General features: G+C 36.0%; 1 protein-coding gene across 1 annotated transcript in view; it reads left to right on the top strand.

The window, feature by feature from the left end:
* Positions 1 to 21075, top strand: part of LOC149411561 (uncharacterized) — a 93949-nt gene that overhangs the window by 22784 nt on the left and 50090 nt on the right. Inside the window, exons 17-23 of the mRNA XM_089646679.1 lie at positions 25 to 264; positions 2297 to 2487; positions 8984 to 9583; positions 10469 to 10629; positions 11931 to 12024; positions 18833 to 19006; positions 19330 to 19575. Of these exons, the coding sequence (XP_089502805.1) occupies positions 25 to 264; positions 2297 to 2487; positions 8984 to 9583; positions 10469 to 10629; positions 11931 to 12024; positions 18833 to 19006; positions 19330 to 19575 (1706 nt within the window). The remainder of the gene's footprint in view (positions 1 to 24; positions 265 to 2296; positions 2488 to 8983; positions 9584 to 10468; positions 10630 to 11930; positions 12025 to 18832; positions 19007 to 19329; positions 19576 to 21075) is intronic.

Here is a 21075-nt window from a genome sequence, read left to right as displayed (position 1 = left end):
TAATCAAAAAAAAAAATTTCACAGTTGAGGCATTGAAAGTGATGAGGAACACGCACCATCGCATAGCACCTTACCCCAAGGACACCACTAAGAAGCTGTGGGTGCATTTCGGCGATGAGAACTTCTCCCAGAAGGCCGATAGCTTCCTGAAGATAACCCTGAAGATGCTGAACATCATCATCCACATTATTGAAGACGTAACTCCGGTGGCATTCCAGCAGAAGACGTCAAGCATCATTCCTCCCAGCCCTATTCGACGCTCGGGTAGGACTCTTATTTAATCATTTCTTCTGAATTGTGTGCTAACAAGGCTACATGGCTAGCACGGTAGATTAATAAAACCCTAAATTAATAAGATATTGACTAAATCCGTCATCTATGGTTATTAAGTGGCCCGAGGCGGTATATTCCAACATTGTCAGCAATCGATATTAATATATTTCATATTATTCATGTACCTAAATGTATCATTAATGGTTTTTTTTAAACTTTCCTTTACATTGTATTTATTTTTAAGTAAGACTATTGTGCTTTTAAATTTAAAAAAGGCTGAATTAAAACTTATTTAATATATCTTTTTTAATTTGTAGAACTCCATTTTAACGACCTAGTTAAGTTCAAACAATACAATAATTGGGGAAACTTTCCTTTGTTTTGTACTCTTGTTTTTTTTTTTTTTTTGTCGTGGATATTGCGGATTTCTTGGCAAAATAAGGGGTATCAAACCCTATTGTTACCCCACATTCTCCAATATGACATTTTTTCTATTCTCGAAGATAGATCATAAATGTTTGTGCGAGTATTGGCACATTGCTTGTCAATTCAAGGGCCTGGATGGGATAGTCCTTTGTATTATCGTACAATACAAAAGACTGTCCCATCAAAACCGTGGTTTGAACATTCAACCATTTTTTCCAAAAAATAAATTTCCTCACTTATTTGAATGTTTGTTCCTTCTCACCTTCTTAAAATTCACGTGCTTGACTCCCCAGATTGTACCTTTTGTGATCTAGAAGTGGGAACCTTAGATCACATATTTTTTGGCTCTTCTATAAAGCCTTATATAAAATTGCCTCCCCTCCGTTCAACATCTCATCTCTTCTAGGCCTGAATTCGACTCTAATATTTCACATTATTATTAAATTTGTCCATTTAAATAAAATTAACATATAAATTCACCTTCCCCCTGTCCATAACTTGAAATGATGGCTTAGTACTCTAGTAGTTTTTAATATTTTTATTCCCTAGTATTTCGTCGGCTCATCATTAAAACAGCTATCCGTGGGTGAGTGCGAGCTATTTGCTGTAGTAATTAAAAGTATCACCAAAAGCTCGCACTCGCCGCTGTGTAGCTTGACTTCTTCCCATCATCACCATCATCCATGGAATGGAGAGTTCTCTATGTCATCTTCAATAAAATATTTTTATAATATAATCATATCTATGTATCGACTGTTCCAAGCCAAAAGAGCTTGAGTGACAAACTTTTCCACAGTTTTTTTTTTCAAATTTATCAGTTCAGTTTTTTTAATTTTTTATTGTTATCAAGTTTATTTAGCAGAACACCATTTTAATTTAAGGTTTTTCTTTTATGTATTCAATAGTATTATTATGAAATTTTTTAAAAACAGTTTATTCCTAATCAAGTTCTGCAGTGTAATTATTATTATTATTATGTGTGACAGCTGTTTCGCCCTCTGAAAGCATTATCAAACTGTGTGTAATAATAATTACACAGCAGAACTTGTTTAACAATAAACTATTTTTTGTATATTTAATAATAATACTATTGAAAGATTAACCAAAAAAGAAAACATTTGAATAAAATCATTTGTTCAGTCTTTACATGTGTTTCTCTCTCCTGGAGAGAAGCTATTTGTCACCTTTTTGACTTGGAACAGTCCGATAGCTATACATGGTGACTTGTACTTAATGCGAAATATTTTTAATTGTGTTTTCATAAATAAATAAATGAACTTTATGTTTAAAAAAAAAGACAAACATTCACGTGTAACGAATAACCTGAAAAACTCCTACTACCATCACTATAAGCGTAAAATGTTGCTTGCGCAATGATGGAGGTCTTAGCTAACATAGGAATTGAACTGACAATGCTGGGCTGGGAACCAAATGTATTTGCCCACTCAACTACTAACAAGTCTATGAACAGACATTGTTTAGTGAGATGGGTAACGTACAGTTCCATGAAAAGCTAAAAAACAATAAGCGCCCGTGTTGCCAGCAATTAAATTTTGTAGTTAATTGATTAATTCAAAAATTTTACGTTTTGTTTTAGGGGAAGCGAAGAGAAACAGCAATGCATGGAATTCGGGCGAGGCAACATTGCCAGATGACAAGGCCACGTCCAAAAAGAAGGCAACATTCAACTCTACGAATGGCAACTTTAACCCTATTGGATATTTTGCCAACGACGCTGTGTTTATGAAACTGTACAGCAATTTGAAGGCTGCTTATTCTAGTCATAAGGTATTTAAAAAAATATGATTTTACATAGAATTATGATGGTTAGTCTATTAGCTAGTCTAAGGACCGGTTGTTTCGGAGAATTTGAACAATTCATCAAATTTCAACGTTAATTTGCGAGTTCCGTGAAAGTCCTATTCAAGTTCTGATATTATATCATTATAGGCTAGTTGCTTGACAGAACTGAAATAACAACAGAACTAGAAAATATCTTTCACAGAACTGGCAAATTAACGTTGAAATTTGAAGAATTGTTCAAATTCTCCGAAACAACCCGTCCTAACTATTTTTAAGTGTTAAATACAAAGTAGTAGAGATTTTTTAAAAAAATTATCTCCACACAGGAGGCCCTGAGGAAAATGATTTCCCTCAGGGCCTATGTCATCTTTTAGTATGCTGTGTGGAGGGTATTTTTTGATTGGGTTGGATGATTGGTAGTCCGGCTGGAGAGATCATTGGGTCTCCCTCAACCAGTCTCTTCCGATCCGTCCGCCAAGCAGTAGGAGGGCAGATACATTCGCCGCAAACCTCGCCAGATGAACCTGGGCACCTCTGCCAAGTCACCAAATGTAGCTTGTCACTTGAGGTGACCTACGGCAGAGGTGTTGGTTATCCAATAAAGGATTTCTGGATTAAATTAGTTTTATTTTTTTTTATTTAACAATTTTTTATATAAGATAATATGTCCTTACTGGGGTACCCCGTTCTAAGGTCACTGTTGCGGCGTGAATGGACTGTAATTGCGGTATTTTGTGATATTGTTTGATCGACTTACCAATATCTCCAAGCTGTCGGCACCTTTCCACTTTGCACTGCGGTAATCACCGGTGGGGTAATTGTTAGTATTGGAGGAGGTCAAGGAAAGGAATAGTGATATTGGATTTGCGAAATGGTTCAATGCGTTATAGATTGCTATTTTTATGCACTTTTCACGGCGTTCTTTGCGGTATAACATTTGCCGTTTATAGCGCGGCGCGGTGGTTTTAATAACTCAAGATAGGTTATGCGGAAGCGGTCGGTTGAACCTTGCGGGCGGCGAGATACTTTTCAACTGACTCATGTAGGTAAAAGGCGCGGAACGCGAGTGGGAAACAACTCGAACCAAATACTATGCAACAATAACTGGCCCGAGCAGTCACATTGTACATGGTTATGTGTTTGAAATAGTATAAGTACATATGTTAAAATACTACATAGAAAATTAAAAAACAATATTCAGAGAAAAATAAAACATAATACAAGCTTTAGTCTTTGTTGGGTTGCAAAATTATATCTATATTCTTCCTTCCCTTATCCATAATCCATTTCTTAATGTTTCTTTTGAAGTCAGTTATTTTTTTAATGTTTTTTATGTCAAAAGGTAGGACATTAAATAATTTTATAGAATAATACTGCATGTTTCTTTGTCCAAAAGTTGTTTTAGTTGTAGGTTGGTGTAACATATGTTGTAATGTGGATCTTGTGAGTCTGTCTGAGTTTGTCTGTGTAAAGTTGTCCTGGTTTTTGAATGCGTAAATTAGTATATCTTTTGCGTATAATTGTTTTGGTGTCATTACATTCAGGGTTTTAAAAACATAGTGGGTAGGAGTTCTGATGGGGATCCTAAGTATAATTTTTAGAATTGCCTTTTGTGTTATGAGGACTGGTTTTATAGTGGAATCGCATGAGCTTCCCCATCCGATAAGACCATATTGTAGTTGAGATTGGGCTAGTGCGTAGTAAATTTGAATTAGTTGTTCTTTATCTAAAATGTTTCTTATTGTTTTGAAGAAATAGGTTAGTTTTTTTAATTTGTTGCTCACATTTTCTATTTGAGAGTTCCAATTTAAGTTTTGATCAATAATTATCCCAAGGTATTTTATTGTTTGAATTTCAATCAATTTTGGGCAGTTGCAAGGAATTTCATGGTTCGCGGTTAAACAGTTTTTATGAATTTTATGTTTAGGTTTGAATTGACATTATCTGTCTGTTTGTTGTAAATTTTGAATTTAATATATTTAGTTTTTGTATCATTTAATGTTAGTGAATTTTTATCAAGCCATTGTTTTACCCGATTCATCCCTTCTTCAGCTTTTACGAATACAGTTTCCCATGACTTTATTAACCAATTTTTCAGTGCACATAAATAAATTTAATAAAATAAAATATATTTGAAAGATGTTGTTTGTTGCATTTCCCAGCTTCTATGTTATTTTTTCTTGTCAAAAAATTGAAAATATGGAACAATCAATACATTATATTCTGTTGCTTATTTCTGTTGCTTATATTGTTGCTTATATTTTTGTTGATTTTTCGTTGATCTTTTTCGATATTCTGTTTCTATAATTATATGTAATCTTATTGTACAATATTTTGTAGTATTTTACAGTATTTTTGAAAATATTCTTTTTCCATTTTTGTAACTATACATATTATTATCTATATACGAGGCGTATCCAGAAAGTAAGTGTACTGAGGCTCTCACGACCGAATGAATTTTATTTTCGACATGTTGGCTACACTTACATGTAGCCTGACTCTTCCCCTCCGCAACGAGACCGGTTCAAGGTCAGTGCGTTGAGAAGTGTCGACGCGACAACACGTTTCGTGAAAAATGTCAATACAATCTCCCGCCAAGTGCGAAATACGCGGCCGTCCGTTATCACGTTTGGAAGGGAAAACCTCCGTTTGAGGTTTATAATTTGGTGAAAACTGCATATGGTGATAAAGCTATGAATCGTACGAGTGTGTGCAAGTGGTATCGCGAGTTTAAAAATGGTTTTCACCTCTTCACCCTCCGCCAAAAAGTACAAAACCACAATTTCAGCCAAGAAAATTATGGCATCCGTGTTTTGGGACTGTCAAGGCATAATTTTGATTGAATATCTGCCTCAAGGGGAGACCATCAACTCTGCAAGATATTGTGAGACCCTAAGAAAATTGCGGAAGGCGATTCAAAACAAGAGGAGAGGCATGCTGACAAAGGGAGTCAGCATGCTGCACAACAATGCCATACTACACACGGCCAACGCAACGAAGGAACTGCTTGCTTCGTTTAAATGGGATGTCCTAAACCACCCCGCGCATTCCCCCTGACCTAGCAACTTCAGATTTTTATCTCTTTACCTCCCTGAAGCTGTACATGGGTGGAAAAAGGTTTTCAACAGACGAGGAGGTAAAGGGGGAGGTGGAGAAGTGGATGAAGGGGTTGGCGGGAAACTACTTCAAGGAAGGCATCAAAAAGTTGATACCCCGCTTCACCACCTGCATTGAGAGGAATGGCGACTATGTCGAAAAATAGCTTACATATGTACTACGGTAACCATGTAATTTTTATGTTTCAATAAAGAAAATTGTAACCTACAAAAATTCAGTACACTTACTTTCTGGATATGCCTCGTATATAAGCACATAGACTAGCTCCCCAGTTTGACCCGAGAATATTTCTCTACAAATTGGGTAACAAAAAAAAGTGATGTCTGATATGAAATGTAATATATTTTTATCTCTTGTGAATATTTACTTTTTTTCTAAAAACAAAAAAAAATTGGATGGATATTTTTTTACAGTCGAAAGGATATTCAAAGCCATTTCATTTCCATCATGAGCTATGGACCTTTTTTATATGGCCTTCAGCGCGAAGTTAATCTTATATATACATAAATGAATGCTTCTTTGTTTGTCCCCTATAGACTAAAAAATCTACTGAACTGATTTTGCTGAAAATTTTAAAGTTTACTCTTATTTGTGTGAGGAGTGTTTAGAGAGTGGTTTGAATCATAGAAGAAGTCGGGGATGCCCGAGGAAGACTTAACGCAATATCTCTTCACTGGAATGAGATACGGAGTCGAATAAAAGTCGATATAATATAGATCAGGGGTGTCAAAGATACGGCCCGCGGGCCGCATGCGGCCCTCGGACCCTATCAATACGGCCCGCGAGCCGTATGCGGCACTCAGGTCCCATCATTACGGCTCGCTACCACGTGACAATATTTTGTCGCGGAGGACAGAACCGCACTCTTTCATTGTAGATTTTAGATATTCAGAGGACAGTCGATGCCTACGCGTGTTTAAAATTGCAAGCGATTGATTTACAGTGTAATTTCAAGAGACGCGCGCATCGGACGCGGTGCGCCGTGCATCGAGCGTGAGCGTAACCTTTTCTCTTACGCTGGCTGGTGGCGCTGGTCTGGTGCACGACTCGTACTCACGACGCCCCCTCCCCCCCGACCCCGCACCACAAGGGTCGCAGTTGCCGGTCACCGGCGCAGTCAGCATCGAGCGGTCGCGTCGAGTGTTTATATTACTTACGTACTCATAGTTTGTTGTTCATTCAAGTTCTAATATTGGTACGTGGCATAATGTCGCAAACACGTAAAGTTGATAGTGAGTGCAGAGTTTTTCAGACAAAATGGGAAATCGCATATTTTTTCATGGAATGGAAAGGTAAATCACTTTGTTTGATTTGCAATCAAACAATTGCTGTTTGTAAGGAGTTTAATTTAAAGAGACATTATGATTCGAATCATAAAGGAAAATTTGAAGGACTGAAAAGATAAGAATGGACAAACTATTATCTTTAAAATCTAACCTTCACGGCCAACAGTCGATATTCACTCAAGCTAAAACTGAAAGCGAAGACGCCTTAAAATCCAGTTTCATTATTGCATTAGAAATCGCCAAGAGATCAAAACCTTTCACTGATGGTGATTTTATTAAAGAATGTATGTTAAAAGTGGCTGATGTTTCATTCCCATCACAAAAATCAACCATTCAAAATATTGCGCTGTCAAGAAACACTGTTGCTTCAAGAATAAGTGATTTATCTCAAAATTTGGATTCCCAGCTGAAGGAAAAAATTAAGGAATTCACACACTTTTCGCTGGCTATTGACGAGAGCACTGATATTATTGATACTGCTCAACTTGCTGTCTTTATACGAGGTATTAATAGTAACTTTGAAATATGTGAAGAACTATTGAAGTGCGTTCCATTGACAGGCACCACTACAGCAAATGATATTTATTCTGCTATTGAGCATTTAATAGTAGAATATGAACTCGGCTGGAATAAATTTTGCAGCATAACTACGGATGGCGCTCCTGCCATGGTTGGCAAACATTCGGGTGTTGTGACTAAATTAAAACAGAAAATTTTGTGGGAATTCACTGCATTCACCAGGAATCACTCGCATCCAAATATTTAAAAATGGACCATGTCATGCAACCGGTAATTAAAATAGTAAATTTTATAAGGAGCAGAGGTCTAAATCACAGGCAGTTCAGGCAATTTTTACAAGATTTGGACGAAAAGTATTCCGATGTACCTTATTTCACGGAAGTTCGTTGGCTCAGTCGAGGGGCAGTTTTGGAAAGATTTTTTGAGTTACGTGACCCTATTCAAGCTTTCATGTTAGAAAAAGGCAAGCCAATTGATTATGACAACGACTGGTGGCTTGATTGTGCATTTTTGGTAGATATGACAAAACACATGAATGACCTCAATATAAAGTTACAGGGTAAAGACTTGATCGTCACTCAAATGTATTCGCATTTACAAGCCTTCGAAACAAAATTAAGACTGTGGGAAATTCACATAAAAAACCAAACACTCGATCATTTCCCTCACGTGAAATCATTTGGCACAGTGAACCAGACAAAATTGGATGAGTATTCTCAACTTTTGCTGAATCTGATCAAAGAATTTAACAGTCGTTTTGAAGATTTTCGCAAAATGCATAAAATGGAATTCCCACTTTTCAACAATCCATTTACTTTTGATGCTGCACTGGCACCAATTCATTTGCAAATGGAATTGATAGATCTCCAATGCGACAGCATTGTAAAGGATAAATTTAAGGAAGTTAATGTTACTACATTTTATACACAATATTTCAAGAGTTTGAATAACTATCCAAGTATAAAAAATCATGCGGCACGTATCCTGTCTATGTTTGGTAGTACGTATTTATGCGAGCAGATGTTTTCCGTTATGAAAATAAATAAAAACAAACATCGCTCACGGCTTACGGATGAAAATCTACAATCGATTCTAAAAGTAACTACGAAGAATATGACACCCGACATCAATGAACTTGTCAAAAACAAGAGAAGTCAGGTGGCTCAAGATAATTTACCTTGTTACCCTTCTTTTTAACTTACTGAATTTATAATAAATAGGTATCTAACTAAATAAAGATTTTAACAATTAAGTATGGGTTTTATTTTTTAAATATTGAGTCCGGCCCGCTTACACACGCCAAATGTTATAAACGGCCCTTAAGAATATCCAGTTTGACACCCCTGATATAGATGCTGGGTACACATCAATTAGTAATAAATAAAAAATTATGTTGCTAGCTGAAAATATTGCATTATCTTTGCAAACTTCATGATGCCAGAGCTCACTATTTTTACTGCTTCGTACCCACAGATTTTCTGTTTTATAGTTAAAATCTCAAATTGTAAAAGCGTTTGCTTCGTATGAAGATTTGTCAATTTTATGTTTTTTTTTTGCAGGTCACACTGAACACAACCACAAGCGTTTTCCTAAAATATGTCTCCACTGTATTAAAAAGTGTTGCCATACAATTGGAATACATGTCGGACAAAGAGGCCGGTGTTGCCGCCGAAGAAATACTGTATTACATCAAATGCCTGCTTCCAATAAGCTCCGACCACTGCGTATTTTGCGTTACGCAAGTTCTAAAATGTCTATCCACGACAAATCTTGTTGCTTACAATAACGACATCATGAGTTTCTTCCTGCTCAATGAACAGAATAACGACCCACAGTCGAAGAAAGAACGAGTCAGAATTGAACCCGGCTTTTACAACGACATCCTAATGATAAATTACAACGATAAGTGTGACAACTTTGAAGTTTACAGTGATAAGTTTGTCGACGGTAGACGAGCGTCCGTCGATTCGAAAAGTTTGATAGTTTCGAATGTTCGAATCAACGCTGATACGGAGAGATATTTGTCTAACGAAAGGCAATGTTTTAGGGATGTCGTGAAAATTTCACATAGTAAAGTTGAAAGAAGATGGAATACCAATAAACAAAATTTGGGCAGATATCTGAGGCTGATTGAACCTGTTGTTATTCAAGCTCTAAAGGTAAGTTAATTATTGAAGACAATAATTGAATGACTCAATGGAAAGATGTGAAATAGAAGAGAAAAAAGATTCAGTCGCAGTTAGGAATTGAACCCAGGACCTCTTCCTTGCCGGGGAAGTGCTCTGACCATTGAGATAATTTCGGCCATATGAACTTATGTCATTTATAACTGTATTTTACTTCTATTGAGAGCTACCAATAATAAATATTTTTTAACACTTATTTTTTGGCTGTTATCTTTATGTATGATTACAATATTCTACCCGAACTAAATACAATCTAGATAGATTCTTGGATAATATAGCCATTTTTATTTTAATGTGCGACATGTATTGACTTTTTCTATCAGCCTAGGATGGATATTTTTATAGTTTAATCATTGAAGACAATATTAACGACTCTCAAACAAAAAGACTAATTTGACCATATCAAGTTACGTGTCATATTTAACTGTATACATCATACTTAGACTGAGAGCTACCAACATTATCTTCATATTTTTTGGCTGCTATCTTTATGTAAGATTCTGCGTTCAATTTATAGATGCAACTGAATCTTTTTCTGTTTTTTCTGTTTCACATCTTGCATTTGAGATTCGTTAAGTTTTTGGTTATTTATTTTTTTGTTGTTATATTTTGTTGTTTTAAAAATAAAAACCTTCTGTCGTCACTGTATTATGCAGTAAATCATGTAAAAGCCTAAATTATTAGTCATTAAGTTATTCCACAATAAAAGTAAGCAAATGAATTAAAAATAGTAGTTCTGTGAACAGTAGACAGTAAACACAGTAAACAGACGAATATCCCGCTTGTACCTAGGGTATCCGGACAACATGTGTAACATAAAATATACCTAATTGATTTAATTTTTTATTATCTTTTCAGAGTTACACCACGCAAAATAACATTGCCCTTCAATGCCAGGTATTAGAATTGTTGAATCAGCTGCTCGCCTTAAGAGTCAATTACTTCCTCCTGGACAGCGATCAGGTCTTCATTGGATTTGTACTGAAACAACTGAAGAATATTGAAAACAGAGAGATACTGTAAGTATCATAAATATTAAAAATTCCTTGACAAAACAGAAAGTCTAATAAAATGAAGAAAAAAAACCTAACCTAACCTATTCTTTCATTTCTCTTCTGTTTTATTCCGTTAGCTATAATATAGTCGGCAGAAAGGCTAATTAACGTAACCATCATTTTTTAGTATTTCATATTCTCATCAATTTTCTAAAAAATAGCCTGCGTTGATTTGTATACCAGAGGTTCATATATGATAAACATTGGTAAATATTCTTCATCATATATAAACCTTGAGTATACAAATCGTCATGGTTTTTTTTTTCAAGTAAAGTTGCATAAGAAAATGAAAATCTAAAAAAAAAATATTACGTCAATAGAGGAATGAATAGGCCAAGCCACGAAAATAAAGCGCGCTTATAGCGTGGTCTGTCACAGGCTTAACCCTTCCTTGCAGGTGCTGTCAACTGATTTGACATGTCTATAATTATTTCTATATCTCTGAAAATATACTAAACATTTTAATTTAATATAAATATGTATTTTTCACAATAAACATAAAAATGATTACATGTTACACTGTGATACAGAAAAAATAATTAACGCTTTTCCTCATCACGAAGAGACAAGACTCTTGTGTTTGGCGTAAGAATTCATGCTCCAATCAGTCATATAAGTAATAAAATATTGCAAATAATAATAATAATAAGAAAATCAATAAGAAAAAGAAAAATGCAAGATTTATTGATAACAGAAAAAGGACATTAAAAAAAAATAACAAATATGAACTCCTATTTAAAGTAAGATTGTTAAAGTAAGTATTTGATATATATTACACAGAGTTCATATTTCTCGGCACATAATACATTTTTAAGTGTTGAATAATTAATTAAATATTTATTGAATAGTAGAAAAAATATTTTGCCAAAAGATTATTAATCGTGCATTGATAACTTGCCGTGTGGTGAGGTAATGAGCGAGAAGGGTACGAGGTTTCGCTAACCGTACTCGGTTTTCAGTAGTAGTTGGCGATCTGCCAGCTGTAATGGACGTTTCGTGTGTTTTATCTGTGGCTGATGTTTTTTAATTTGACTTAATGACTAACTAACTAACTAACTAACAACTAGCCATATCACGGTCTCACTGCGGGGGTAGGCAGAGAACACACTCCTTGCCTCATTCAAAATTCTAAATGTGTACCACGTGTACTGAGTACACAGCACCGGGGCTCGAGGAATTTTCTAGCTCTATAAGGAAAGGGTTAATTGTTGGTTGTATACTTTTTTATTATTTTATTTATTAATAATACATTTTATATGTTTCAGAGATTGCGGTGAGTTGGTGCGGTGTATCTTCACGTTTTTGGTTCATCTGTCATCGTTGAAGCATCACACTAAGCAGATCATGGACACTCCAACGGTAAACATAAATATACTGAAACCCACTTATAAAGTACCCACGTGTGAAGTTTTGTTTTATCAGTCCCTTGAATACTGAAATGCAAATAATCCCAATAAAAAAAGTTATATCTATGTGCCACGAAAAATTTGTACCTGTTGAACCATGGCCGATAGACAGATTCAAAACATATTTGTTCGCGCAATATATATGGGATTGTTAGGTATGCATCCACAGGCTTAATGGACAAGTGTAATGTCAATACCAAATCCTGCAAATGTCCTACCTACCCTTTTACCCATCCCAAAATGTCACCATATTAAAAATATTGTTGCGACACATGTGAAATCTGACAAGTGGTGTCAGTTGCTTATCAGAGTTCGGAGTGATAATTAATATCAGACAGGGCGAATATACATATAATTTGTGAAGTGAAATCAACTAATACTCCTGGAGACGTGTGATAGTCATCAACGGGTGAGTCCATCTTTCCTGCTTTCCAATCTGGGCTTATCTTGTGCTCCAGAAGCCCAGATTTATACCTTTGATTATTGCACTGTCCATCGGGTTTGTCGGATGCATATATCGTCCCATAACCTATCATTCGGAGTAGTTTGGGACTGGTCCTTTGGGCGTGTGGCATATCACACCACCTTTAAAATATATAGTGGAGTCGCAGCTTCGCGACACCATTTTTGGTTCTTTCGAGCCGGATTACCAACGGGGTATTTAAAATTAACATATTTAAAGTTATAAATAAATATTATTTCCTCTTTATACTTTGTTAATTTGTATGTACTAGGTTGCATTTGTAATTATTGTTGTGTTTAAATTCCTACATACAATTAATCATGGCGACTAGCGATAGTACTCAGGATATTAAAATCAAGTTAGTAGAATCGAAGATTAATTTGATGCATAATCGTGTTAATGAATTATACGAGAAAGCGAAAAGTATTGCGGACAGGGAGACGAGAAGTTCGGAGGATTTTCTTAAACAAACGGTTAATATATCTACATATTATGCACAATTTAACACATTTTGTGATGAATTTCATACACTTCAGTTGAAAAAGGATTCAAATTACAATATGAATTTCGATTTATGGAGTAAATTCGAAAATAAGTACTGTTTTGTAGTTTCTATACGCGAAAGCATTATAGCAAAGCAAGATTCATCACGTGATCGACAGAAATTAAATAATTCACCATTAATTAAGCTCCCACCGATCGAGATGCCATCGTTCGATGGTAATCAAGAGAATTGGTCGATATTTTATGAAGCTTTTAAATTAAACATTCACTCAAATGAAAATTTGAATATGTCGCAAAAGATGCAATATCTGATAGGGAAACTCCAAGGAAAGGCGTTATCAGTTTTTGCGGGAATACTTCCGAACGAACAAAATTATTTTTTAATTTGGGAAGCTCTCGAAAAGAAATATCAGGACAAACGCGTGCTAGGTACCTTTTATCTGAACAATATTTTGAATTTAAAATTATTGGCACCTAGTTACCCAAATGAGTTAAATAATTTTATTGAACCGTTTGCGTCTTCCATAGCTGCACTCAAGGAATTAGGTATTGATGACCTAACCGATTTTATAATATTACATGTTGCACTGAAAAAATTAGATATACAGTTGGTGCAAAATTTCGAAATGTCTATACGGGAGAAAGCTATACCTACATATACCGATTTAATAGAATACATTCGGTCGCATGTTAAAATCCTAGAACGAACTGGGCAAAATGATAATAAAGTTGTTAATAATAAAAACAAAGTTACGCATTCATTCGCTGTGGTCGAACCGAAGTCAAGTAATAATAATCGTAACAGGTGTCGGAAATGTAATCATTCTGATCATGTTGAATTGTTTAAATGTGAACAATTTAACGAATTAAGACCAAATGCTCGCTTTCAGTTTGTGAAATTAAATAATTTATGTGTAAACTGCTTAAGCGATAAACATAAAACTGTGAAATGTCCATCTAAATCGGATTGTAGAATTTGTAAAAAACGACATCACACCGCTCTGCATTTTGAGAGCACGGTGAATACTGAAAGTCAATCGAAAAACGAAGCCATTACATTAATAGCGCGTAATCATAAACATCATAATAATTTTTCTTCGGGTAATATAGCTACGAATGTACTACTGTCAACCGCGCAGTTATTTGCTTATGACAATAAAAATAATCAAGTAACCGTAAGGTGTTTAATTGATTGCGCCTCGCAACAAAATTTAATCAGTTTAAACACTTGTAATGAATTAAATCTTAAAATAATTCCTTTAAATAATTCAGTAGTTAAAAGTGTTGGTTCAGTAGAGACACCAATATTGGGACACGTTGCGTTAAAAATTAAATCCCGCGTTTCAGAAGATACTTATAAAATTAGTCTATTAGTTGTCGATAAAATAACTGATAAGCTTCCTACACAACATGTTGACACAAAGTCATGTGAGCATTTAGTGGGTTTAAACTTAGCGGATGAATACTGGAACGTTCCATCCGATGTTGATATCTTATTAGGTGCACAGTTATTTCCATATATTCTGCTGGGGAATAAGGTTTTATCTAAACATAATACGAATGCACCACCGGCTATACAGACAGTATTCGGGTATATTGTAATGGGTGAAATACCTACGTGTACGCCGGAGGTTTCGTGGACGTTCGGCCCCATAACCAATGTAGATTTATATAATGCGTTATCCAAGTTTTGGACGATGGAAGACATGCCTATTAAGTCGTTGATGAGTGCTGAAGATGCAGAATGTGAGAAAATGTACCTCGAGTCAGTCCAACGGGATGAATCGGGAAGGTATATTGTATCTTTACCGTTTAAGATAGATCCTAATAATTTAGGTGATTCGCGCCGTGTCGCGCAGCGTCGATATGAATATTTAGAACGGAAATTTAATACTTCGCCAGAATTGCATTGCAGTTATAATGAAGTAGTTTCTGAATATCTGGAAAAGGGATATATGAGGGTTGAAGTTCCGTCTTCATCTAATATTGATGAGGGATATTTCATTCCTCATCACGCAGTAATTCGTAAAGATAAATCAACAACTAAAACTCGTGTTGTATTAGATGCAAGTACAAAGACCAGTTCAGGGTTGTCACTTAATGATACTTTGTATACAGGTCCAAATTTGCAATCTAATTTATTTACACTTTTAATTAAATTTCGCTTATTCGCTGTAGCATTAACCGCAGATGTTAAGCAAATGTATCTACGTATAATGGTAACGGAAAGCCATCGTAAATATCAAAAAATTCTTTATAGATTTCACGAAGATGAACAAATTGGAGTTTATCAATTTAATTCACTCGCGTTTGGTTTGAACTGTTCACCATTTCTAGCAATGCGAACTATACGGCAGCTAGCGAGCGATGAAAGAAATCGTTATCCGAAAGCAGCGGAAGTTGCAATTAATGATTTATATATGGACGATTTTGTATATTCTGTAAATACTATAAGTGAAGGCATCACTTTGGCTACAGATTTAATGGCGATGTTCAAGTGTGGAGGATTTGAATTAGTCAAATGGTCGAGTAATTCTCCTCATTTACTGGCCCAATTACCAGAGTCGCACCGCGCGACAATGGATTTTTCGGATAAATGTAGCATTTTAGGATTAAAATGGGATCCGATATCTGATTGTTTTCAATTTATGATATGTCCGACGGAGGAAAAAACTATATGTAAAAGATCAATTCTTTCCACAATAGCTCGTTTATTCGATGTATTAGGTTTGGTTGCTCCGGTAATTTTATATGCCAAATTACTTTTACAAGAGCTGTGGTTAGAGAAAGTAGGATGGGACGAGGAACTACCCCAAAGTATTGTTAATAGATATGTCAAATTCAAGGAAGAATTACCGATGCTTTCTAATTTAAATTTACCTCGATATTTGGGAGTAAAGGAGGACTGCACGATAAATATTATCGCCTTCGCAGATGCGAGTGTGAAAGCATACGGTTGTGTAATATATCTTCATGTCACGGATAAGGGTGGCAACACTACAATGAATTTGATATGTTCTAAATCCAAGGTGGCCCCTCTGAAAACAGTGTCGCTCGCTCGATTGGAATTATGCGCTGCGCTTATTTTATCTAGACTCGTTAGATCTATTATAGATACTTATAGAAATCGCGTTTCGATAAACGATATATTTGCTTTTTCAGATTCAAAAATAGCACTTTCTTGGATTCACTCGTCCCCGCACCGGTGGCAAACTTTTGTAGCTAATCGAGTTAGTGAAATTCAGGAAAATTTACCCGCGAAACATTTTTATCACATAGATGGCGTTACCAATCCTAGTGATTGTTTATCACGAGGACTACTGCCTGCTCAGCTGGTCGATCATTCTCTTTGGTGGCACGGTCCGCCCTGGGCTGTGAACCCAGTATCCGAGTGGCCTGTCGAAAGATTTTCCCCCTCACGAGAGGAGGAGAATACTTTGGAATTGAAAAAATCGCATACATTTACGATAACGTCAATAGAGGAAAATTCTCCGATATATAATCTCGCTTTAAAAATTTCCTCATGGCCAAAACTGCTGAGAATTGTGGTATATATTTTACGATTTATGCGAAAGTTATCACGCTCAACAGTTATAAATTCCACGGAATTAAACATTGCTGAAATGAATGTATTAAAAGCTTTACAGAATAGGTATTTTAGTGCCGATATACAATTAATACAGAGGGATAAATTATGCTCACCTTCAATCCGAAAACTAAACCCGTTCCTAGATCATAATGGCTTGTTACGTATAGGTGGTAGATTAACAAACGCGAATATACCTTTTGAAAACAAACATCCAGTACTTTTGCCAAGACAGGATCATATTGTCGATATAATTATAGACTTTCACCATCGTGTGAATTGTCATACTGGTGCACATCTCCTTATGTCAATAATTAGACAGCGTTATTGGATCTTATCGGGGAGAAATCTAATACGCAAAAGAGTACATGCTTGTAATTTCTGTTTTAAAACTGCACCTTCCAATATTATACCGCTAATGGCAGATTTACCTACAGCTAGAGTTCAGGAAGCAAAGGCATTTACACATACGGGTGTAGATTTTGCCGGACCAATAAATATAACCCTTTCTAGGCGTCGTGGGGTAAAAAGTCAAAAGGCATATATATGTCTATTTATTTGTTTAACAACGAAGGCTATACATATGGAAGTGGTATCAGATCTAAGCACGGACAATTTTTTAAACGCATTTAAGCGTTTTCTATCCAGACGCGGACCGGTTTCGTGTATGTACAGTGACAATGCGACAAATTTCATAGGCGCAAAGAATTGTCTGGATGACTTATATAATTTTTTAGAGGCAAATTCAACTAAAGAAGTTCTTCGCAATGAATTTAACAATCGGAGAATTGAATGGAAGACGATTCCACCCCGCGCTCCTCACTTTGGAGGATTATGGGAGTCAAATATTAAATGCATTAAATCGCATCTGTATAGGGTTGTGGGTACTCAACTTTTATGTTATGAAGAACTTCTCACAGTTCTGACACAAATAGAGGCTGTACTTAATTCACCGCCATTATGTTTATTAAGCAGTTCTCATTATCCAGAAGCTCTTACTCCGGCTCATTTTCTGATGTCTACCCCGATTCAGCATCTACCTGCTTATGATTTGACTAATGAACGCATTAGTCTACTGAAAAGGAAAGAGCTTTTGGACCACCTCGTTCAATCTTATTGGAAGAAGTGGCATATAGAGTATCTTCACTCTCTGCAGATGAGAAAAAAATGGAATAGTCCCGCGAATAACATTCTAGTAGGTACCATAGTATTGGTGAATCAAGAGGATGCGCCTCCACTTTATTGGCCGGTGGGCGTTGTTGAGGAGGTGTTCCCTGGTAAAGACGGAGTGGTTCGTGTCGCACGCGTAAGGACCCCTTCCGGGAACTTTAAACGACCAGTCGTAAAATTGTGTCCTTTGCCTACACAATAATTATTATTTCTTTATTTCATTATTTTATAAATTTTCGTTTTAACTTTGTAATATTAATAGCGTATTGATAAGAATATTTATATTTCATCTTACTTCGTTTTACATTTAATTCTTTACTTTATTTGAAAGTACTTAAAATTTCGGAAGGTACTTTCAACGCCGGGAGAATGTTCGCGCAATATATATGGGATTGTTAGGTATGCATCCACAGGCTTAATGGACAAGTGTAATGTCAATACCAAATCCTGCAAATGTCCTACCTACCCTTTTACCCATCCCAAAATGTCACCATATTAAAAATATTGTTGCGACACATGTGAAATCTGACAAGTGGTGTCAGTTGCTTATCAGAGTTCGGAGTGATAATTAATATCAGACAGGGCGAATATACATATAATTTGTGAAGTGAAATCAACTAATACTCCTGGAGACGTGTGATAGTCATCAACGGGTGAGTCCATCTTTCCTGCTTTCCAATCTGGGCTTATCTTGTGCTCCAGAAGCCCAGATTTATACCTTTGATTATTGCACTGTCCATCGGGTTTGTCGGATGCATATATCGTCCCATAACCTATCATTCGGAGTAGTTTGGGACTGGTCCTTTGGGCGTGTGGCATATCACACCACCTTTAAAATATATAGTGGAGTCGCAGCTTCGCGACACCAATATTTTCTTTTCATGAGATGTGAATTGTAAAAAATGTTTGTATTCCGAATCTCGTTTTTTGGCCGAAACCAAAACTTCGGATGGTCACTAATTATAATATTTATTAAATTGCCACATGCTGATCTTAAGCTACTATCATTATAAACAGGGTGTTTGATTTATTTCTCAGCTGATTCAGCTATCCGACAGCCTTATGGCCAGCGGCAAGCATAAGGAGTGCGTGGAGTCACTCCACCCCGTGAGCTACAGGGTGTTCCTGTGGAGTCGGGGGCAGGGCCAGGAGGGGCAGGTGGCCAAGGAGGTGCTGTTCGCCATGCAGCACAAGAACATGCATGACCCCGAAGTAAGCTAAACTATTTTTTAAAGTTCAGTATTGTTGAGTTGTTCCAGGCCGCAGTCTGCAGGGTGAAGATTGCTCTGATGTTATCCAACTTTCAATAGCAATATTACAATTAAATCAAGCTCCTTAGCTCATGATGGAAAATACATGAATGGATTTCGATCTGACAACAATTGCGTTGATCTAAAAATCCTAGATAGAATATAGGTTCTTCTATAGGTATTTAGAGGGTGTCTGTCTGCTTTCTTTCGCTTGCTTTAGAACATAGAACACAGATAAGTCTTTTGCAGAATAAATTATTTAAAATGTACATTTTCCCATTAAAGGTTATAAAGCTCATATCCTCCATACTGATCTTCTCGGAAGAGCATCCCGATAGTCACATGCGCTGGTCGCAGCTGGCCCTGGAATCTTTGCTGCAACTGCTGAAGCAGGGCGCTGTGGATTTGGACACTGCGGCCGGCCTGTCCACCTGTGAGACCCTGCTGGACTGCCTGCACCCGGAGGTGGTGCACGAACCCGGACGCTTGGAGAGCGTCATGAAGATTATGTGCGATAAGCCACCAGATCAGGTATACATAATAATAATGATAATATCTTTATTTAGGAAAGTTTACACATTACAACTATACATACATATTATGGTGTACATTGATTTGTAACTTTTATATTTAAGGTTATAAAATTAACAAAAATTAAGAACTATTTATACAAACTTAATATTGTAGGTATTGAAGGTAAGTAGAAAATAAAAGTACAGTTGTGGTTTCTCAAATACCGCCTCACTAGGCTAGCCTGTGTTGAGGCAGAATTTTTCGTGTTAGTTCCTAATACCATTGAACATACCTATACTTGTATTAAGAAATATTCGCTCAATAATGTGGTGGTAATGTGGTGACTTCAATAACTGTGAATTTGGGTGAATGCACCGGTAAAGGCCCTATTCTTATTTTTAATCCAAATTTTTACATTATCTTTGAAATTTTTTTGTGAATCACATTGTTTTATGCTGTCTGGAAGAATGTTGTAGAGTCTTGTCACAAAGTATTTAAAGTTTCGTTGACCAAACGTAGTATGTGTTATCGGAATTTGTAGTAAGATTTTGTTGTTGCTTCGAGTACATCGTGTATTTGAACTTTTTATGTAGTAATTATGTATATTTGAGTATAGATGAGTTAGGATAGTTTTTGCATATAGCTGCCGAACATCAAACACATTCATAGTATTAAAAATTAGATTCGAGTCTGTAATTATAGGTAGCCTTAGAATTATTTTTAAAATTGTTTTCTGAGCCTTTATGATTGGGTCTAGTGCAGATGAAGTGCCGCCTCCCCATGCTATGATACCATACTCAATAATAGATTAGCAGACTGCAAAATAAATCATTTTCAGGTGTTGAAAGCCGAGAAAGTTTCGTATGATTCTATCCATATTATTATTCATATCCTTCATATTGATCTACTCGAAGGAGCATCCCGATAATCACGTGTGTAAAATGTTTTCTAGACAGTCAGAGATAATCTACAGTGATATTAGCTCAAGCAGTTCTGGTTTTGTCCTCTTTACAGTTTTCAAAGCATAACGGTTAAAATCGCATTGCAAAAAATTCCAGCATTAGAGCGTTTGCGAGCGCCGAGTACAGGTGTAAAAAATATCACTCATGTGTGCGCCAAAAACGTTTAACTGGTTAAAAAATGCGACAAAATTCTGACCAAAATGTTTTTTTTTCCATGAATTTGAAGTAATTTGTACTCTCATTTATTCAGTTGTCCACAGTCAAGAAAATGTCAAAAATAAAAATTCAATCTACAAATTATACTCAAACTTGAAAACTATATATCAACTATTTTTTCCCATTAAGAATGCAAGCCGCTGCCGGTGGGACCATATCTAATAGGTCACTTACAATACATATTATCAGGACATACCCGACAGACTTAACATCATAACCTAACCTGTCCAGCGATTTCTCAGCTTATTAAATGTAGATGGCATTTTGGTTTCCCGTGACAAGAACCGAAATCCAGCATACTTGTACCACATGATTAAGTAAGGACTCATTCTCATAGCAT

Source organism: Hesperophylax consimilis, chromosome 25 (assembly GCF_061612785.1).
Source record: "Hesperophylax consimilis isolate HC1 chromosome 25, BYU_Hcon_1.0, whole genome shotgun sequence".
Taxonomy (NCBI): Eukaryota; Metazoa; Arthropoda; class Insecta; order Trichoptera; family Limnephilidae; genus Hesperophylax; species Hesperophylax consimilis.
Note: the sequence above shows the minus strand (reverse complement) of the source record. Positions and strands in the feature narration are given on the sequence as shown.